The sequence below is a fragment of the Lampetra fluviatilis genome, chromosome 34, assembly GCF_964198595.1.
Source record: "Lampetra fluviatilis chromosome 34, kcLamFluv1.1, whole genome shotgun sequence".
In the NCBI taxonomy this organism is placed as follows: Eukaryota; Metazoa; Chordata; class Hyperoartia; order Petromyzontiformes; family Petromyzontidae; genus Lampetra; species Lampetra fluviatilis.
Window position 1 is genome coordinate 9513615 of NC_136308.1, and position 22375 is coordinate 9535989.

Consider the following 22375-nt stretch of genomic DNA (forward strand, 5'->3'; position numbering starts at 1 on the left):
TCTTGACTGGGTGGTTTGGGACTCATTTCTGGGCGTGGTGTGGATGAGTGATAGATTCTTGTGTGGGTGAGGGGTGGTTTAGGGAGTAACACATGCTCATTTGTGGTGTGGGTGAGGGGTAGATGATGAGACGGGTGAGTTGTGGATTTTAGTGTAGTGAAGTGGAGGTTTGGGTTATGGTAGTTTTTGACATAGTCGGTTATGGTATGGGTGAGGGGTGGTTTAAGATGTAATTTAAATAGTAACATGTGTGAGTTGTGGTGGGGATAAGGTAGTTGGCAGATTTCTGACTTAGGGTGTGTGTGGGTTTTGGTTTTGGCTGAGTACGGGTGGGTGGTGGATTGGGGGTGTGGTGTGGGTGGGCCATGAGTCCTGCGCGTGAGTCATGAGTGTTGTGTGTGACCAGTTCATGGGAATGTTCTGGTAAGGCATAGTGAGCGATTACTGGAGCGAGTGGGTTTTGTTATTCCTGCGTCATGGTGTAATTACCCATGGGTGGTATTTATACTCTTTGATTCTTTCGGTAAAGTCACGTAGGTATAAAATAAAATAAATCACGACGTTTCGGGCGCAACACAAGCGTCCGTCATCAGGTGGGAAAGCATGGTCTGCTGCTGAGGCAGACTGTTTTAAAGAAGTGGCCGGGGCTAGTGATGTTAATGTGAGAGATTAGCATGTAACTGTAGAAAAGGAGAGCTGCCTCCTCGACGAGGGCACGGAAGTGGCTATGTTAATTGTGAGAGATTAGCATGAAATAACAGCTGACATAGGCAGGTAAGATGGAAACATCACAGTCAAATTTCGATTTAAAGCTTTCGTGACTGCAGGGATTCATCTTCTTGGTTCTTTCGGTAAAGTCACGTGACTTTACTGAAAGAACCAAGAAGACATCACAGTCAGTAAAGACTTTACCTGGTTAATAGCGTCCTTCCAATGATTGCTCAGTTTGTACCCATCCTCTCAGTTGAAGTTGTGTCTGCGTTTATATATCTGGTGGTTTTGGTGGATAACGTGTGGATAGTGTTCACTACATCAAGTCATTATGTGAATAATGTATAGGTACTATTTCAAGGCATGCTGTGATGGGTCAGTGATGTGATTGGTGTTTCCATCAGTCACGATGGGTAGCTCTTTGCAATGTATAATGGGTAATCACAGCTTCAAAACTATGTAACAATTTTTTATTTTACTAGGTAAGGTCCATGGAGTTATATAGCTCTTTTTCATAAGCTACCTGGCCAGGAATGATAGCTCATGTAAGTGGCTTATCATCATGTGGACATTTATAGCAGCTATTCGATTCAGCCATATCTGCTGGGTCCGCGACCCGATATTATCGTACACCACATCCATTACACTTCTTGCTAGAGCTGTGGTTACTAGTCACCTACTGCAATCTATTAGTAACCTGACTTTTTTTTTTTAAATCAAGCCCTGGTAATGAGTTCATGGTAATTTCATTATGAATGTCACACAATGCCCGTAGATTGCAATTATATGACACCACTCGACCAACATCGTAATGTTGAGAGATATTGCTTAAGTGTGCTAATGTATTGACCAAATTCTAACCAATGAAGCTTGACACTGGTGGTTTTAGAATTTTCATGACTGAATTTAACATTAACATATACGATATTTCACTCAAACTGCTTGAGCCCTATGCGGTTTGAGCGAATCATATGTTGATGTTAAATTCAGTCACGAAAATTTTTAAGTCTCACCAGTGAGGAGCTTTATTGGTCAAAATTTGATCGGTACACTGACATGTGTCAATAATGCGTCAACGGCGACAATTTTGTTAGGTGGTGGAAGGTTAGTGACAACAATTTTGGTATAAAATTACTACATGGCCGAACCACAAACAAATATAGTTCCTTGTATTGGCTACGGAAGCCTATGTTTTAGTTGATAATGATGCAATACAGGTTTCCCTCGTTATTTGCGGGTTTGGTTTGTGCGATTTAGTGGATATGCGGCTAACCTATTTCTATCCAAAATGTGCTTCGCCAGTCTTCCCTCTCCCGCCCACCATTGCTCAAACTGCTCGTGTTGATAAAATTTTACGTGTGTTTTTGCAATTATCAAGTGATTTTATTACCCCCATTGTCATCCAAACGACCATCTAGTACAAGTGGCCTTGTGATCAACAAATACAACGTAGAGGTGGGTGAGATTAAAAGCGAAATTGCATGTTCATTAGGGCTAGCACAGTCCACTTTAAATACTTTTAAACCAAGGAGACAAAGTAAAGGCTACTGTGCAATAATGTTTTCCAATTATACCCACCTTCACTGATATCCTGGAACGCATCCCTATGTCTGCCGCAGACACAGCTTAGTTTGTAGACACCGGGGTATTGCATGTCAGGGATCCCTGACATGCAATATTACATTGTGGAAACTAAGTGACATGTCTCGGACCGGGTTCGTGAACATAACGCAGATCTGAAACACGGTAGGACCAATACCTCAGCCGTGGCTGATCATTATTTTAACGCTGTGGGCACACGTAAAATTGATTTTTCCAAGACAAAGGTACTCTCAAAGCCACTGGCTATCAGCAAAGATTCGTCCATGAAGCCATCCAGATATATAAACACAGACACAATTTCAACTGAGAATATGGGTACAAACTGAGCAATCATTGGGAGGACGTTATTAACCAGTTTAGGTCATATGTTAGCAGTTATTTTCGACTCTGGTGAGTTACATTCACTAACAGCCACCGTTAGCTGTGTTAGTAAATGGTGGCTTGCTATCTTTTACCACCTCCATGTGGCGATGTTCCTTTCCGAGCTCTCTCTCTAGATTACATTTACAAGCAAATGTATTCCATTGACATGCTAATCTCTCACAATACAATGGCCGCCCCCACAGCTTAATTTATCAAGATTTCTCCCATCTTATATTTACAAGCTAATTTCATCTCTAGCCCCGCCCACTGACCCTTGGGCTACACCCATCTCAAACCTTTATAACTTCCTGCCTTAGCAGCGCTCCCTCCATATATGTTTTTCTGCCTCAGCAGCTCTCACCTGATAACAATTGCTTGTGTTGCGATCAAAACGTCGTGATATTGTTATTATTTTTATGATTTTTATTATTATTTTTATCTACGTGGCTTTACCGAAAGACCCAAAGAATATGAATTCCTGCAGTCATGAAAGCTGAAAGTCAAGATTTAGTATTCTAATGATCAACAGTTACTTTTAGAACATGAATGACGTAGCAATGACGGTATTAAGTTAATGGTGTTGATCTTCAGGCACGGTACCATGAGTAATGGACATGGTGATTATGGCAATGAGTTTGGTTCAGTAATTGACATTGTGATCATGGCAATGAGTTTGGTTCAGTACCATTTCCAGGACACGGTTTAAGTGCAAACCTGAATGACCAAGTGACTTGGCAGAAAAACATACTGAATGTGGAGAAGTTGTGAGTCACTAGTGGAGGCGTTTAAGCAAGAATACTGAATACATGAGTGGTGGTTGAATGGGCGAGTATTATTTGAGTGCTGTACTGCATCTCAAAAAAAGTGGGGGAGGTAGCAAGGAGCTGAGCAGTTAGGGAATGTGTTTAAGACATTATTTAACCACAGTGAATAATGGGTGAACGAGCAACTGGTGTCTGGGCGGCTGATTAAAACTGGCAAGTAGTGGTGAGAGTATGCCTATCTGAACAAGTACTGTATTGAATATAAAAAGGGAAATATCCGATTGAGTGGGTGAGAAGCCAAGTCGAGTGAACGAATGGGTGTTTAAGGAAGTATCGGATGTGAATCAGACAATATTCGAGTGGGCGGTGAGTGGAGTGAGTAATTTACTCGGATGTGAAGTCATGGCAGTGGTGACTCACCCGCCTACCTAAACGCGTATCACAATAGAGATTGGGCGGCTCGCCCGAGAGGCGTAACTGAGACCAGAACATTCGGTAGACTGCATTAGCCGCTTAAGTAGGCGGAACGCAAGCATTGGTATTAACGCACGAGTATATAAACAATGTGAGTGGGTGGTGAGTAAATGAGTAAATGGGGTAACTGAGTGGTGAGTTAATTCACTCATAAATTTAGTCATCATCACACAGTTGACTCTGAGTCATCATCACACAGTTGACTCTGAGTCATCATCACACAGTTGACTCTGAGTCATCATTCCAGACTGGTGAGATAGACCACTCATAAGCCACAACATTTGCACAACAGATACAGTGGTGGGCGGTTCCGTTCCAACTCGTGGGGGTGGGTTGGAGTGGGCGGCCCTGGGGGTGGGTGGAATGGGCGGCCCCGGTCCATCTCCCTCATGGGGGGGTGGGCGGTTACATCTCTCAGTGGGGGTGGGTAGAGTGGGCGGTGCCGTTCCAACTCGTGAGGGTGGGTGGAGTGGGCGGTCCTATTCCGTCACCCCCGAGGGGTGGGTGAAATGGGCGGTCCCGTTCCATCTTCCCATGGGGGGTGGGCGGTTCCATCTCTCTGTGGGGGTGGGAAGAGTGGGCGGTGCCGTTCCAACTCGTGAGTGGAGTGGGCGATCCTATTCCGTCACCCCCCGGAGGGCGTGGAAATGGGCGGTCCCGTTCCATCTCTCCATGAGGGTGGGTGGAATGGGCGGTCCTATTCCGTCGCCCCGTGGGGGTGGAATGGGCGGTACCATTCCATCTCCCCCATCGGGGGGAAGGGGGCGGATCCACTCACCTCCCGCCTCCATATCCACCGCGTTCACTCCTCACAGCGCCATCTTCACTGGCGGGCGGGGGTGAGAAGCGGGGTTACGGCAGGCGGAGTCGTGCGGACGGAGAGCGAAAATAGTTCCGCTATAATAACCCCACCACCCACTCCAGTGTGGCGGTACTTGCACTATTTTATTTTCGCGATTTTCATCGCCGATTGCTATTACGGGAGTATTTTTTTTATCACGAGTTTGTGTGTTAAATGTGAGCTGAGGCGGCGTTTGGTTCGTGTGGTGGGATCTGTTGTCACCATTAAGTTCGTTCATATTTAAATGTTTTATTGACTGCGTCTTACGGACTGGCGATGAAGAACGACTACGACTAAGAACTATTTTTGTAAACTATACAGTACAGTACTCGTGTTGCTGATGCAACAGCAATACTCTTGAGCAATATACAACAGTAACGCGAGAGTAAGAATTGTTAATTAAGGAACATTTTAAAAGCTTGTTTGAAAACGATGCGAAGATCTTAACGGTCATGGCCAACGAAGATTGGAACCTGGGCGCCATGATGATGATGGATGGAGAAGGAGGTGATGATGATGTGGACGATGAGGACTACTACGACAACGACGATGATGTTGATGAACGCCACGGCCTCGTCCGTGGCCGTGGGGTCTTGGCCCGTTCTCGTGCCGGGCTTAAGTCCGCGACCGGCCGAGTCATCGCCGACCTCTTCAGGGTCCTGGCTCCGTCCGTCCAGGCGAGTCCCGGACCCAGAGATCGCCCGTCAACGTCCCCTGCCTCTTCGGCTTCTTCGTCCGCGTCCTGCTCGTCCGAACGGGAACTCATGAGGCTGTTAAGAGGCCTGCGGGACGAGGGCCTTCACCCGACGGTGCTACGCAGCAAGGACGTGTACGGGTACTCCTCCGTCACGAACACCCACCGCACTCCGCCGCCTTCCGTCGCGTCGTCTCCTGCCTCCGTGTCGTCACTATCGTCGTCATCGTCGTCGTCGTCAAATTCCTCCGTGACGTCCGCGGGCTCCCTGGACCCCGGCCACCATTTCGGCGGTGGCGGCAGCGCCCCCCTGCGGCGGCGACGGCGCCGCGGGAAGAGGCGGCAAAGTTTGAAAGCCCTCGTTGAACGTGGAGGCCGCGTCTCGTTGCTCGGCAGCGACGGCCAGACTGGCCGAGTGCGCAAGCGGAGGCCGCCTCGTCGACCCAGTTCGTCGACGTCCGGCGACGCGAGTGCCAAAAAGGGTCGAAGGGAACTGGCGAACCGGAGAGACCGAAACGACGAGCCTTGGCGTTCGGTGTCCGTGACGGTCGGAGACTCGTCGTCGGACGAGGGAGTCGCAATTGCGCGCATGCAGGCGCAGCACCAGCTCCGGGTCAACCTGTCTCCTGTCATCAGGCTACAGCCACTGCCCGTTTCTGTGGACGAGAGTGGCCGGCTGTGCGGTGTGAGACGCTGACCGTACCGCGGGTACGCCAAAGCCTAACGGGCCGAACCACAACAGAAACGAGGGGACCCCTCCTGTTTTGTTGGGCTTGTTCTGGTTTCTTTACAGCACATGAGTCCTGAAGGACCATCGACGAAAAATGGGATTGGGCCAGGCCTGAGCTGGTGAAGAGACATTTCTTTCGGGATGATGATGGGTGGTGCCCAACTTGGCTGGGTGACTATTTCTGTGGTCTTGTCTGCCTTGACAATTCCCAGTGATTATCTGGAACATTTCAGCGAAGCTGCGTTTTGTTGTGAAGATTCGTCGACGTGTGTAAATAGAAAAATATACTGTGATCCGGATTTGTATTTATCGATTTGTATGCTATATTTTTTGTTACTTTGTAAAGCATTTGTGTTCTTGTACTGAAAAAAGTAAGTAAGTGTAATGAGCACCTTCAGGGTTGTGTGTGTATCAGACCTGGAGTCAGAATTTGTATTGCAAGCACAGTGTAATCGTAATTTCGTCGCATACTGCTGGTATAATTGTACAGGCTGAACCCGCTTAGCGCGACCCTGTAGAACGCTGATTCGTTGCAGCGCAGTTTGTTGTGGAAAACATTTTTACAAAAAAATTAAGAAAATCAAAACGTAAATCGTTACGAGTGAGAACACGCAGCTCTGGCCAAGGAAATCACAATTCATGTCACGATATTATGAATTGTAATTTTTATGCCATGAAATCTTTACAATCTGTATTATTAGTGCAATTACTGATACCGAAATGGAGCCCTCTCATATTACTTGTAGGAAAGAACGCTTTCGAGAATTAATCACCAAATATACAATGGTATAAATCTTGACTTAAAGCTTTCGTGACTGCAGGAATTCATATTCTTTGGGTCTTTCGGTAAAGCCACGTAGATAGAAAAATAAGAAAAAATATATCACGACGGTTCAATCGCAACACAAGCAATCGTCACCAGGTGAAAAAATATAGCGGGAGAGCTGCTGAGGCACAATTTTTTTTCTATCTACGTGGCTTTACCGAAAGACCCAATGAATACAATGGTATAATGATCCCGTTTCGTGCCGATTTGATTAGTGCTCATTTCTCCAGGAACATATCTTGAGTACTAAGCGAGGTCTGCCTGTACTGCTAATTGATCCCATGTCCAGTGTGTACCAGGAACGTTTTTTGGATGACCTTTTGGTCAAGAGGGGGTTTATCTTGTGCTTGTCTTAATTAAATTTGTGAAAAGTTATATATATAACTGCATCATGCCTGGCAAGCTGTGCAGTAATATAAGGTATTTTGTTGCACATATATTTTTAGTTTTAATTTGGTTTTAGGGTTCTTCGAGAAGGCACTCAAATTGCCTATGACAAATAGACAATGACAATTTTTCACATGCAATTGTCACTGATAGTGAGAAACTTTGAAACCGTACGGGAAAAAATTGTGTCATCCAAGAAAACTGATCACATTTGTCTAATAATGCCTCAAAAGTATAAGGTCAGTGACGTTTTGGGCAATGACCCCTTAATAGCACATTTGCCACATTATATTTGGGTAGTGGCCTCTCATGGCACAAACATTTGTGGTATAAAGAAGGGCCATTCACTGAAACATCGCTTATTTTCCCATAAGGTAGTGTTTACCAATGTGTTTTTTGTTATTTGTGCTTATGTAGCACTGCTGACACGGTATGACTAAACTATTTCTAATATAGATGCATTTCTTCGTCTTGAAATGTGTATTCTTATCTTGCGTCTTCACGCAAAATGGGTGTTTAGTGCCCAGTTGTGTTAAGACACTGGTGAACGCTGCTGGTCTAGAGGGGAAGGGCTCGACATGACCTTAATTTATTGACCCCAAAGGACCATGTAGAGTTGTACCGTAATTTTAAGAAAAATGTATTCGGATGTTTTTGTCCCTATAATATGGCAAAGGTGTTGGTGTAAAATACGTGTCTGGTGTGACCACGCACTCTTCTTGACACGTGGAGCTTGTTAAAGTTTGTGCCGTAATCTACAAATTGCCAGTAAAACATTTGAGACATTTGCTATGCTATTTTGGCCAACATTGTGGTGACTAATGAGATTTTTAAGTTTTAATATCTGTTTTGTACACCAGTATGCAATATGTTGCCTTACTTTTAAGGTTGATATTTAATAAAATATGAAAATAATTTTGCTTCCCTGTATTTTCTGGTCTGTGGTGGTCTTTTATATGCACATGGCAGACCCGTAAGTAGAGGAGTTCTTAATAAATGTATAAGACTTCATAGAAACTTTATGGATTGGTTTTAAGAGTTTATAGCAGTTTTTACTCATTGAAAGTTGTATATATGTAAAGTCACGTATAAGGGAAATAATATTTTATTATTTCCCTTCTACGTGACTTTACCGAAAGAACCAAGAATATGAATCCCTGCAGTCACGAAAGCTTTAAATTGAATAGTGTTATGTCAATCTACAGGTTGAAGATTCCGATTCCAAAGAACACAGGATGAGATGTTACTATCCTTTGTGCAAGCACTTCCAAGAGTTCATGAACAGTGAGCCTGGTGAAATTTGGGGAGCGCATCGTCAGTAGTGAACCTTTGGTTCCTAGGGTGTTTCGGCCTTTCATACTATACACCCTCCCCAAAGGCGGCCAGCGACAGACAAAGACAATTTGTCAAGTCTGTAAATTACAAGAAAAAACCCATAATACGATGATAGTGCAGGCTTATTTTTTTTAAAGTACATCCTTTGAGCATTTACAAAAACCAGAAGCATTTGAACTGCACTCTGTCGGGTGGTGGTGGGTTTTAACGACATTTATATATTTACACGATCTAACCCACCCCCCCCCCTCTTATAGCGACATTCAAACTATTTTGATGGTGACCAAAATGTCCTTAAAGAAATGTTGAATGGACAATTTGTGTAGCATGTTTGAAATTTGCAACTGTTTTTAGTTTTTTTGGGGTTAAGTTTTTGTTAGGTTTTTTGGGGGGTTTTTGGAGTTTTTTGGGGGGGTTTTGGGGTTTCATTTTTGTTAGTTTTTATGAGTGTTTTTTTGGTTTTTGTGGCTCCTTTTCAATGTGTCGACTAGTTTACAGAAATAGATGCTTTATAATTCACTGCAAGTAGCCTTGAGCAAAATATGTGGTCTCTGCAAATGAACTATTCAGTTCGGTTATTGGGAAGATGGCGAAAATAAAAGTGGTGCACCCCCATGTAAGAACGGCACAAGTGATGCAATCAAGTCCCCTTGTTTATGGAAGTTGATTTCGCAAACTAGGCCTGGCTGCTCGTCCATTTTCTTTAGTGGCTCAGGAGTGGGGAAATTTGTGATTTATTTTAGTTTCTTACAAACCAGTTTTTATACTGGTAGGAACCTCCTGGTTACACCAGCCCACAGGGGATTATTGCGTTGGTCGTGCAGGGAAGGGCTGGGTGGGAGGGGTGGGGCTAGGTGGGGGGTGTGAGGGGTGGGGCTGGGTGGGGAGGGGCTGGTCACCCCGTGGTGCCCTTATAAAACTCAACGTTTAACCTACTCACACCGGTTTGTGCCCGCCCTCAGTCGGGCATATTTGCGGAATACACCACGCCGCCGTTGACCCTGGCCATTGACCGAGCAACCCAACGTTCCTACCAGCTCCCTCCGCAGGAATCTGTTAAGTGTGCGTGGTATGGGCAGTGATGAGTTCAAGGGAATTTTAGTTTTTCCTTGTGGGTAATAGGTTATTCAAGTTAACATTCGAGTTACCGTTATATGTGGCATAAGTAGAAAAGGACTTAAGTGTAAACCCCATTTCAAAAGTGAACATGAAGGAATTGGCCAAACATCTCTTCATGAAATTATTTTCGTGACTTGGCGACGCTTCCATAAATAAAATAAAGTGATACATGCGAAGATTCCGACACGCTTGCGGGACTATGTCGCTCAGCTGGCCTGGAAACGCCTGGGAATTCCCCAGGAAGAGCTCGAAGAATCTGTCGCCAGGGAAAGAGGTCTGGACTGCCCTACTCAAGATGCTGATGCCGCGACCCTCGCCACCACAAGCGGACTGAGAAACGAATGAAGATTGCGAAAGTGCTTTCAAATGTCTGTCATGAAAGACGCTTACATCCATGTCGGTTTGTGTGCTGATATTTGAAGTGCCTATCTACATTTTAAATCACAAAGAAGTTTGCCCTGAAGTTTAGAATAATTTATTTTGATTCCATACAGCAATTTTGAGGTCGAGCTTCAGTACAAGGTAAATTAAGATACAATTGTTACCAGGTTCTCAACATTTCCGCTTGCTCAAGGTGGTTCATACGGTAATGTTTTTTCTCTGTTTTAAAGACCTTTACAGCATGCAAACAGCGTGCAGCACAAACAATAAATCGTTACCATGGAGTTTATGTCTGCCATGTAGGTGCATTGTTTTTCTGGGCATAGATTAGACGTAACAATTTACCTTTCCAACAATGTGATCTGTCAATCTTGTCACGAATATATATTATTATTATACATTTCAAATTGTATAGTCTGTCTCGATTGTCCTGTTTTGTATGGTCAGTCCACTTTGTATTTTATTACTGTTTTGTTTTCTTAGTACTACTCTATATGCTCGTATTTTATTTGGTACATTATCAGTCTTAATTTTCCGATGATTTCTCATTTGTTCCATTATCCGCAGGCCAACAAACCATATGTGTAATTGTTTAGGTAATTGATTCATACTCTCACGACTCAACACATATATCACACGTTGTGGTGGGTGCTGCGGTGGTGAGATGTTAACTACCTCTCATGGTATACAGGAGATTATAGGTTCGATCCAAACTTTTCTTTTTCTTTCATATGGCCGATGTAGATTCAGAGCAACAACTACAATTTCACATTCAGGTGGTCCAGCCAGATAATCGTGCCAGGAGCAGTGGAGTGTATCGCTGTGATGTCTCCCGACCCTGATGCCTGTATATTTGGAGTTAGCATGTTCTCCCCGTGGTTGGGTGGATTTTTCGCCTTCAGTTTTTCCCTCCATATTTAGAAACATGTATTTAGTATTTGGCTGCTATACATTTCCAATTGATAAGCCACTTCATTGGACTATCATTTGTGGCCAGGTTGCTTCTGAAATAGAGCAATATAGCTCGGTGGACCTTACCTGGCAAAACAAAATTGTTTATTTTTCAAGTTTAGTATCGTGAGCTTATGAATCAATGAATCGATGCACAATTCCGTGCCTCGCATACATACATACTGTATGCGAGGGGCTGATTTTTAGAGAGGTTTGGCGATGGTTTGACACCTCCACAGCAGGGCGTCGCTCTCCGTGGCTCTCTAAGCCCAACGGATACTGAGAGGGCTGCTGATGGACTGGGAAACACCTGTAATCACCAGCTCCTGTGAGGGGAGGGAGGGGAAAACACAAGGGAAGGGAGAGTTAATGCCAGTGCGGTTGTTTGCGTGTGCACGGTGCGTACATTTTTAGCCGTCGTTAATTATAGGACGGCGTTTTTAACCCAATATTTTTTCCGCTCTTCAATTTGGGTTGGTGTTTACATAAACGTGTGATGCTTTTAAACCGTGCTTTTTACAGTATAGAGTTACAAGGTTTTAATGTTACGAATATGTAACACCAGGTTATTAGCTGGAGTAGTGTAATGGATTATCCAAGCTTCAATATTAATAGTAATCGTTATCATAACAGTATTTAAAGTATTAATGCTTACCTAAATGTCAATATTATCAGCAATCCTTAATGCAATTCAGAATTGAAAATGATAATCACGCCAACATTTGAAGTGAATGTGGCTGTGAGTGTACAAAGATGGCACAGAGGAGAGCACAGGTGATGTATCTATCCACCAGTCATCTCAGTCAACCCATAACACCTGGGTCCATCTCAACCTGCTGGTGACACTTCACGTGGCTTCATATGCACCTATCATTGCACAAGCGCAGTGTTAACATCACCGTTAATGTAGAATTGGCGGCTGTTTTCGAAAAGAACAAATCTGTGCTTTGTAGCTGTTCAGGAGGTTTACTGTCAGCTGTTGGAAGTCTCGAGGCTTCAGGCTGCGGTAGTCAACATCGCGCTCACAAGTGTACACAAGGGCACGACCCCCCACTTCGCTATTGAGTGTGCAGGTGGTGCAATTGCACCTGGGGCCCATGAGCTGTAGGTACCCAGATGCTAGACTGTCATGAGGGGTGGGGGTCGTGGGCACATTGCCATTCTTTGTAACAGTGACACAAATGATCCACAATATCTTGATCTCGTCAAGGAGCATAAACCATCACGCAAACTCCGGTCATCCTCGCAGCGGCTTTTGGCTAACCATTGAACAAAGACGTTCACTGCATTGCGCGCCTTCAGACGCGCTTCTGCGGTCGTCTGGAACGCTCTTCCGATATTAGGAAGCCACTGGAGCTATGCACTTTTAAATTCAAGTTGAAAACTAATTTCTTTAGAACTGATTTTTGTGTTTAGTTTGTCCTTCCCCCGCACCTCCGATAAGCATGGTTGGCTACGTATGTGTCAAAAAAGTATAACATACATAACAGGGCCAATCTGCAATTGCCATAATTCCACAATCATATGATCAAATGATCGAAGGTGCCACTTTCATTGGACTTTTGAACTGGCGTGTGTGTGGCTGTCACCATGGGTGGTTTTCCACTGGCCATTTTCTGTGCAGAGCTATGGCCAAACTGATACGCTGGCCTTACATGACATCTGAATCTAGCTTGGGGCCAAGCAGGGTCAGGGGTGGGGCTAATGACATTCCATGCGTATGACATCATCACACCCGAGAAAGATGAACAATACGACATACAGTGAATTGCTGGTGTGTGCGAGTGGATATCAGTTTAATGAGGAGCGGTAGTGTCGAGGTTAGTGCGCTGCACTACAAACCTGGTGACCCGAGTTCGATGCCCTCTCACGGTCAACACTAGTGACGACTATCTGAACCGGTCCTGGGCCTCCCCTAGGTTGACTCGGCTTCAAATGAGTACCTGGTGTGGTGTATAAACACCACCACTAGGGAGACAAAGGTGGCAGGGCGTGGTGCTGTCCACCCACCCCCTTGTGTGCCGTGCCAGCCTTCATAGGTGCTCGCTGACATCACTTGCCCCAACTCTCTGTTAAGGCTAAATGGGGGATCTTTGTGTATTTCAGTTTGAGCATGACCATGTCCTCTACATGCATCTCAATGTCACACATTGCACGCGACGTCCATGGCACGGCTCTGCTTCTACAGTGGGAAAAGTATGGCGCCTCCTGACCTGTGACAGCCTGGCTCGGCGCAGGACGGATGTGCCAGAGGAAAAGGAATATCGCACTCCTCCTGTCTTCCCATCCCATCAAGCAGTGCACGGCGTTCCTTACACGCTCGCACGTCACTCGTGCTCACCCCCTACCCCGTACGTACCCCCGTGGATGAGTGCGTGTAGCTGGTCCAGGACTGGCCGTTGACGGTGACGGATGTGGGCTTGGACGAGATACCCAGCACGCGGATCGCTCCGAGGTTCAGCGCCTTTGCGTCGGGGCTGCCGTTCACCTGCACGGTGTTGTGCAGCTCCCCCTGCGAAGTTCAGTTTGGTTACAGATAGCTTCTTTTTTTTCTTTCGTTTTTGTTTTACTTTGCCTCCAACTTTAAATGCACTGTCCATTGAAATGCTCGTCATTTCATTACCTATAGTCGTGACATCCATTGCATAATTTAAATTTTCACGAGATTTGAATATTGCTATACAATCTGTCTACATTTTCCTGACAGGAAAAGCTGAAAAGTGCATAAAGACGCAGGAGAGATTCATTCTTGCAAATGTATTTAAGGATCAGGGGGACATAACAACAAATGGTATGCATCATAAGACAGTGGGGCTTGGGCAGAACATCATCGTTTAGAAGAGATGATTGGCAGACGACGGTGAGACCACACTGGAAGAATGACCTTTGCAGAAGTGGAGCAATGAGATGAGTGAATGTGCAGGCGTGTGATGATTTTGGTACAGCCAGACTGCGGAAGGGTGACAGTGTTATGAGGCTTTCAGTCAGCAGTGGAAAATCTTATCGAGATTAATACATTTAAACTTCAAACAACCCATGATTCGTTCAAATATTTGTTCACTGAAGAGATTGTAACATGATGCTTTTTTAATGGAATATTTTTGTTCACAGTAATTTTTATGAAACAAAAAATGCGTGGATTAAAAGTGTGTTCGTTGGCACCCTGCCTAACATGTGCGCACCTTTTCTACGTGCGTTTGTGTGTTTTCATACGTACGTGTGGCCCACGTGTTTGCGAATGGAGGTGAAACGAATGACTTTATAACCAGAGGGGCATATCGCATGTCAAATGGGCGCATGGGGCACCACAGGCATTTCTCAACCACCACCATACATCCCACCAACATTACCAAACACAAGTGGCTTTAAAAATACCCCGTATATCATTTCATAGACTATTGGGGTACGTGCTGTCAGTGTGGGTACCTCATTAAACTTAGCTGGCAGAGTGCTCAAATGCATGGTGTGGCCGAAATTTCACATGGCTCCCTTCAACTCACCCCAGCACCGATGTTGATGTACTGCACCAAGTACTAATTTCAGGCCGAGGTGACCAGATGCCGTCACCACCACACCATCCGTATCACCCCCAACTCCACTCTATTAACACTGAGTTATCACCACACCATTAACACCACAATCACGACCACTACCCCCATGCTGCTATGCTGATCGTCATTGTGCAATACCTTGTGGCTATTGCGCATTTCTGGAGTACGGCTATTGCGCAATCACAATACAACAGTTCTGGAGTCCTGCTGTACTGTGAGTGTGCAATAGCCGTATGAGGGTGGTGAAAGCAGATATGAAAAATGTTCAGTCCTTCCACAATGGATACCTCAGAAATATCGGCCGTATATTTTGGCCAAACAAAATTTCCAATCGTTAATTGTACTTTAGGACCCGAAGCCCTGATAACATCACAAACGAGATATTCAAAAAAACTACAACGAAGACTGTGATGGCCATAGGGGCCAGGTCCTAAAAACGGAACAGAAGTGCATCCCTAAAATTGCTCTGAGATGGACGCCTCCGGGGCAAAAGAAAACGGGGAGAGGCCAAAAAAAAAAACAACTGGCGAAGAACCGACGCCGAAGAGCTCGGTCGGGTGAAGCTCTCGTGGGGAGAGGCACACAGCATGCAGCCCAGGAGAGAAAAAGACGGAGAGAGCTCATTGTAGCCGTACATCCCATAGGGGATGAAGAGGAGCGATTAAAGTAAAATGAGTGTTGGCCCCCCCTAAACTCTGAGTGAGCATGCAGCGCGTGTGAATGCCCTCCTGTGCACGACTCACGCCGGACACGGAGTAAGAAGCCAGGAAGTAGTTTCCTTTTTCAATGGGATCTGTGGAAGAGACAATATTCAAAGCATGGTTCGCGCATTGTAAATGGAGCATTTGTGCGTTGTGTACATTAAAAGACGAGTAGACACTGGTATTTGCACCATTCTTACAGCGCAAGCCTGTCACCAATGTTTCACAGATGGGTACAGTCTGCCAGTAGGGGACAATGTGGCTGGGTAGATTTTATCCGATGATGTAACCTTGCAGGTCATTTTTATAATTTGGGAAATTTGGACTCCGACACACTTGGCCTCCGTTTTTTTGTTTTAAAACACATCCAGGGATCTTTAACGTCCCTGCCAAAGCAGACAGTGCATAATCATTTGTTTATGCACCCCCAATGTTAACCAGGGTGTCCACTGGGCTCGCACCTCAAACCTCTGCAACGGGGCGGCCAATGCTCAACTGCTGGGGCATGCCCTGATTATCCTTGGTAATTGGTGGACGTCGTGAACACATCTGTATTCGCACTTGCACAATATTAATTGGTACGGCGTAATGATTTCTCCTGCGTAATGATTTATCCCGCGCAATTATATGTGCTGGCGCAGTTCATCCACGGTATAATTTAGAGGGGGTTTCAACTGTTTATACAACATTTGTCTCATGTTCTGTTTCCGGGTTCTTCCATTCGTGCTGATTCTTGCATCCGAACTGTGGTTAGTCGAGCTCTGAATAGTTAGATTGAGCTACGTACAGCAATCTCCCGGTTTACATCGGGGATGCGTTCCTGAAAATGCGCAACGAAGAATATCGAAACAGCGTTAAAAGGGGGAGACGTACATCGGCATTACCGCACAGGTGGTCCAGATGTCTTGTGACCCCCAATTAATTGACCCAGAATTTGTTTTTCCTTCGCATATTAATTTCTACACTCTCTGGTTCTTTCGGTAAAGTCACGTAGATAGAAAATAATAAAATAAAACACGACGTTTCGGTCGCAAAACAAGCGTCCGTCTTCAGGTGAGAAAAAATGATCTGCTGTTGTGGCTTTATTTTTTTTCTCACCTGAAGACGAACACTTATGTTGCGACCAAAACGTTTTCTATTATTTTCTAAAATTTTTCTATCTACGTGGCTGTACCGAAAGCCCCAAAGAGTATGAAGTCAAGATCCAAAAGATTACATCGTGAAACTACTTCCAAAGTCCATTCCAATATGTGTTTTTGACAATTGGTGGGTTGCCATTTTACGTGCCCTGTGAAGGAGTCTACGATTGTTAATCTCGCTGCAATCGCACCAACATTGTTTTCATCCTGTGAGCTAAATTAAGCGAAAAATAGGTCAAACCAAATTTAATGTAATGGCTTGATTTTTTAAATTATAATCATTGGTAATTAGACTGAGATACCATGACATCAATGCCAACTAGGTATTGATTTGTAGAACTGATTAATATTCCGTTTTTTTTATTGAACTACTTGGATTACAAATTCCCTTTACATTCCTGTCTTGGTTTGGTCCGTGTGCTATCCAACTCAATACTAAGTTTGTTTCCTGAGGCAAAATCTACGAATCTGGATCGTGAGGGGAAGTCTTATCAACGCTACTGTGTTAATAAACCACAGATAACCTTGATTACTGGTTATCATGAACTACCACCACTACAACCATAAATAGTTTAACACGTAGGCTTTCGTGACCAATATCATTAGTAATAGAGGGCAACAGGACGAATGATCAGCACGAGACTAAAACATCAGATAAATATTAAATACTCCCAAATACAACTGTCAGCAGTAGCAGAACACACGTGCCAACAAGGACACTCAATTGATTTTCATAATGTTGAAGTTCTCTGCAAAGCTAGCTACGACTGACCAAGACTAATTAGAGAATCTATCGAAATTGAAAGAATTAAAATTTATTGTAACCGTTCGGATAGCTACCGACTTAGTGCTGCGTGGAAGCGAATTATCAAAAAAATATCTTGATTTGAAGCTTTCAAATGATACATTGTTTAAATGCATGCCTATACAGGCCACCATACTTCAATTGGGATTACCATTGGTACAGCTATTTAAATGGACAGAAAGGATGATATCAAAGCGCTCGCATAATGTGCATTCATAATGTACGTTGACTCATTAACCCCCCCCCCCCACTTTGCGCAAGAGCGCAGAAGTGTAATCAACCCATATATACGCCTCTAAATAAGGAACGAAACAGGTGGACTTCTCCACAAATCTGGCTGTCGCCTGATGAAGCTGGTTGTAATTACGTCGTACTCAAGATTGTAAATGTTGTGGCTTTGCTCTCCAACACACTGGTGTGCTGTACTCGTGACGAATTGACATGTTCTGTTTACGTTGGCTGTGTCGGGTGGTGGCAGGTTTTTTAACAACACATTTATATATCTACATAATCTAACCCCCCCCCCCCAAAAATATATATATATTATGGTCTGTTAATAATAGGTGGCTCAAACCCAGATTCGAACCCAGCGATTTATCGGTTAGGAGCTGGGTGGATTATTCCATCGCAGGATTTTGAGAGATGCCAATGGCTTGGGGAGGCATTCATCCAGCAGTGGATGGACCGTGAATGCTCATGTTGATCTTAGCAGTGCTGGACCCGGTGCTCAGACACTTGTTACCTCACTGAGCAACCCAGCCACCTCACCTTTGCTACCGTATCCTTGGAGCGATTAATTAGGATATATTCAGAGGGGTGACATCCAAATTAGCTTGTATCATAATGCCAGAGGTATAAATGTAATGCTATACCGTATTGTGAGAGCTCTCTCGGGAGTATAAGAGTGGCGCACTATTCCAGAAACGTTATTTGTCTTGCACATTCTATTGATTGGCGCACCTCTGCAATCCAGCGGCTTAGTGGATTCAACGTGTTTGTGAAACAAGTAAGCTTTTGCGACCAATATTATCCATAATAATGGTTTTTTTGGGGGTTAGATCGCGTAAATATAAATGTGTCATTAAAACTGCCACCGCCCAACACAGCCAATTAGTAATGTTTGTTACTTAAACAACACATTCCAATTAGATACTATTTCACCCCACCGGTGTGTTGGAAAGTAAACCCACAATATTTACAATTTGAGTACGACGTTTCGCCAGTCATTACGACCATTTGTGAAATTACAAATTCACCGGACTTCGATGTTGCCAGGAGATGACGGACAAAATAGGTTTTCATTCCCCCTGTAGAGAGTGTTTCTCCTCGTAATGTTTTTTCTCTGGCTGCTCCAGTTTGTTCCTTCGGGCAAATCACTCATTAATGGCATAAGCCTAAAATCCCGAAAGACACCACCTCTTGAAAATGGGTCTTGAGAATCAGAAAGGTTTTCGTGGATTAATAAATGACGGACGTTGTTGTCTTGAAGTGAGCAATGTCTCGCTCCACTCCGACGGCGCGCATGGAAAGTGCAGCAGCTTCTCGGCATCTCCGTCATCATCATCTGACCTCCCCCCACGGCAACCGACGGGGCCTTTTTTGAAGCCGAGAATGACCAGCCTCTCTGCATTTTAGACACGTCCATGTTGTAGGGAATATTTCGGACGATTTCTTTTTTTGCCGTTAAAGCTTTTTGCCTCGAGCACGATGCGATATGTTTTCCGGCCCACGTGCCAGCAAAAGCCTGCCACTAAGTGTCCGGGCCGCTGAGTCACTGCTGTCATTCAAAAACTCGTACTCAAAAACAATTCACCTTGCCAATAGTCAACAAGTGACAGCTCATCTCATCGAAATGGACTAACGGCTCATGTTTAATGGTATTGTTGTTTGTTCAGCACCCTCTTAATGGCTTGGCGTGTTACAGCGCGAATTTAGTTATCATTGTTATTATTACATTATTGATAACGAAGCTCTGTATGCATGCATCACTCGATTTGCATTCACAGATCATCAGCACCAGTACAGCAAACAGAATGCTATGTTTTGCTTTGCGTTAAGGTCAAAGCCCATACTGTTTGGGTCGTGGCATCTGTTCATGAAAGTGCCTTTCATGAATAGAAGCCAGGGAAAGAACAAGAGTCACGGATGTTCCAGCTGCTACTGCGGCTGTTAAAGCAAAGTAAACCACGTGGACATGGGCAGCATGCATCATGGGAACAACTGGTGAGAGATGAGATACGGAATCAACTCGGGAGTGGAGATCGAGAGAAGGGTGGAGAAGCAGAGGAAGACAGCGGAAGAGAGGGCAGCAGAGAGACAATGTGGAAGAGTTCAGAGGTCACTGCTGGACACAAACAGCTGGGGAATGAAAGGAATGGAGGCAAATGGGGGAGGCATTTGCCCAACAGTGGGAAGTTATTGGCTGACAACCGAAACAGCATCTATAGATGAACATATGCAACCCCCCAGCGATTCAGGGTCCTTATTCGATTCAATATTTTGTTGTTGTCACTCTTTACCATCTGATTTGTATAACGAAATTAACGTACATATTTTAGACATGGATAAGAAACTCCCCCCCCCAAGACTATTTGCATTTTAATTCCATGAAATAAATTAAAGAATCGATTCTCACAACCCACGCTGGTCGATGCGTGCGCAGCATCTGTCGTGAGCGTAGGAATAGATTTCAGTCGATGAATCGATGCGTAGTTACATGCTCTGCTGACTACCTCGCGTCGATGGAGTTGCAAGGCGTGCAAGAAGCCTCGGTCGCGAGCTGTGAGCCGCACCGTCACCAACAACCCCAGCATATTTTAGACATGGATAAGAGACAACAATCGTGATTTTTTTTAGTCTGCGTTTTTCTCTCCCTTGAATGAGGTGACAAAGGCTGATTAAGCTAATGATGCAGGCTTGGTACTGAAACGGTATAATGCAGTAGAACTCCTCTGGGACCAGGGAGATCAGAGCAGGCGCAGGGTAGATCGGCGGTCTAGCAATGGCAACGCACACCAAGTAAAATCTGCCTTTTCTCCTCTCAGGCCATTGTGTTCATGGGCCAGATGACAGATGGCCGGGCCGGGCTCTCCAGGCTATGTGGATTCTATTGAAGCTTAGCAAAGAGCTTAAGTCCGGTTCTACCACTCCATTGCTGGGGCTTTGCGACTGAGCTGCACCGAGTAGATGAAACCTTCACCACAGTGAATTTTGGCAGCAGCAGGGGCATCATTTTGAGCCTTTGGGTAAATTTGAAAGAAATTCACGCTGCTCAGAAGTCAGAGCACTAAGCCGGCGCCACTGAGAGCCTGGGTTTGAATCCGGGTTTCAGCCGCCTGTGGTTGAACTGAGTTTCTCAAGTGTGGCGAGTTGATGGCCTCAAGGCTGTTTCACTTTGACATTTGACGAACCATCATGGTCCGGCATACAAGAAGTGCACATCTATTGCAGTGACATCTATTGCAGAATAAGTTCTGAGACATTATATTCCCGGTCCGTAACGATATGGCGATTTAACACCGCAACATATTGTTGTTGCAGGTTCATGTTTGTGTGGGGTTCTGTTATTTAATGGTTGCTTTGATGTTCATTCTAAACGTGCGTTTAGAGTATTTGGCTGCTATACATTTTCCACATGACAAGTCACTTCACTGACCTATCATTTGTGGCCATGTCACTTCTGAAAAAGAGCTATATAGCTCAGTGGGCTTTACCTGGTAAAACAAAGATTAGTTTAGTTTTAGTGTCATTGCTTTTCCAAGCAACTGGTTCGACCGGCTTGTCCAGAAATATTTAACAGTTCGATGTGCATTGTACAAACTGTTACTTCCAGAAGTACTGAATGTGTAATGTTCATCGCTGTTCTATTCACAAACTGGTTCTTCCAGAAGTATTCAATGGTTGATGTTCATCGCTTTGATGTTCACAAACTGGTTGGTTCAGCAGTATTGAATGGTTGATGTTCATCGCTTTGATATTCACAAACTGGTTCTTCCAGAAGTATTGAATGGTTGATGTTCATCGCTTTGATGTTCACAAACTGGTTCGTCCAGCAGTATTGAATGGTTGATGTTCATCGCACAAACTGGTTCGTCCAGCAGTGTTGGATGGTTGATGTTGACTTTGATATTCACAAACTGGTTCGTCCAAAAATATTCAATGTTTTATATTCAACGCTTTGATATTCACATCGCTGACTGATAGCCATAGAAATTACGAGCAGGGCAGTTGTTACGCTCGGTGTTGTAAATACGTTGTTGAACTTAGAAATAAAGTTTCCACTTTCACAAATTGGACGTCTCGAAGGAGCTTCTTTACACACGCATACATACCCCAACACACGTGTGCGGACGTGCGCAACTACCATATCGTACGCATTCACAAGTGTACGCAAGCACTTATCTGACCTTGTGCACATGTGTACGAAAGTACATGTCAACACAATCAATGGAGTAAATAGGAATCGAGCAAGAACAACAAATCATTGTTAAATAATACATTCCTTGCAGCGTAAGTTGGCTCTGGCAGATTATTTGTAGATTGATTACAGCACTGATTACAATTAATTTCACATAAACACCCAAAGACAAAGATCCCCGTATACCCTTAACAGACTATTGCGGCAAGTGCTGTTAGCGAGCACCTCTGAAGGCCGACACAGCACATAAGCACCATGCCTGGCCGCCTTTGTCTCCCTAATTGTATGTGTACGTGTGTGCGTATATACATGTAAATATATATATACACACACACACACAAAAGTTCGTAAAACAACGTACTACATAATTATTGCATGTGTGAAGGCGATGGTGGAGAGCATATCGGGTTATATTTTTCTTCGAATTTAGGTGGTCTCGTGGTATAATGTTTGGCACCATGGACTTATAATCCAGAAATTGCCGATTCGATTTGATCTCCTGGCGTGACAATTCTTTTTAAACCGAGTGCAAGCACTCCCGCCTCCAAAATATCTGTCCCGAGTGTGGAAGAGTAGGCCAAATA

The 22375-nt window shown here is 44.5% G+C and overlaps 2 protein-coding genes across 2 annotated transcripts in view; one reads left to right on the forward strand and one right to left on the reverse strand.

Moving 5' to 3' along the window:
- The first annotated feature begins 4573 nt into the window (after positions 1 to 4573).
- LOC144944362 (uncharacterized) lies at positions 4574 to 8307 on the forward strand. The gene has a single exon (XM_078872465.1). It carries the CDS (start codon positions 5208 to 5210, stop codon positions 6144 to 6146), a length of 939 nt encoding a protein of 312 aa, XP_078728591.1. The 5' UTR covers positions 4574 to 5207; the 3' UTR covers positions 6147 to 8307.
- A 2542-nt stretch (positions 8308 to 10849) lies between these two features.
- The window catches only part of LOC144944410 (lysosomal alpha-glucosidase-like), a 49841-nt gene continuing 38315 nt past the window's right edge, over positions 10850 to 22375 (reverse strand). The window contains exons 23-25 of the mRNA XM_078872549.1: positions 15473 to 15522; positions 13538 to 13690; positions 10850 to 11504 (exon numbers count right to left, since the gene is read on the reverse strand). Of these exons, the coding sequence (XP_078728675.1) occupies positions 11442 to 11504; positions 13538 to 13690; positions 15473 to 15522 (266 nt within the window). The 3' untranslated portion in view covers positions 10850 to 11441. The remainder of the gene's footprint in view (positions 11505 to 13537; positions 13691 to 15472; positions 15523 to 22375) is intronic.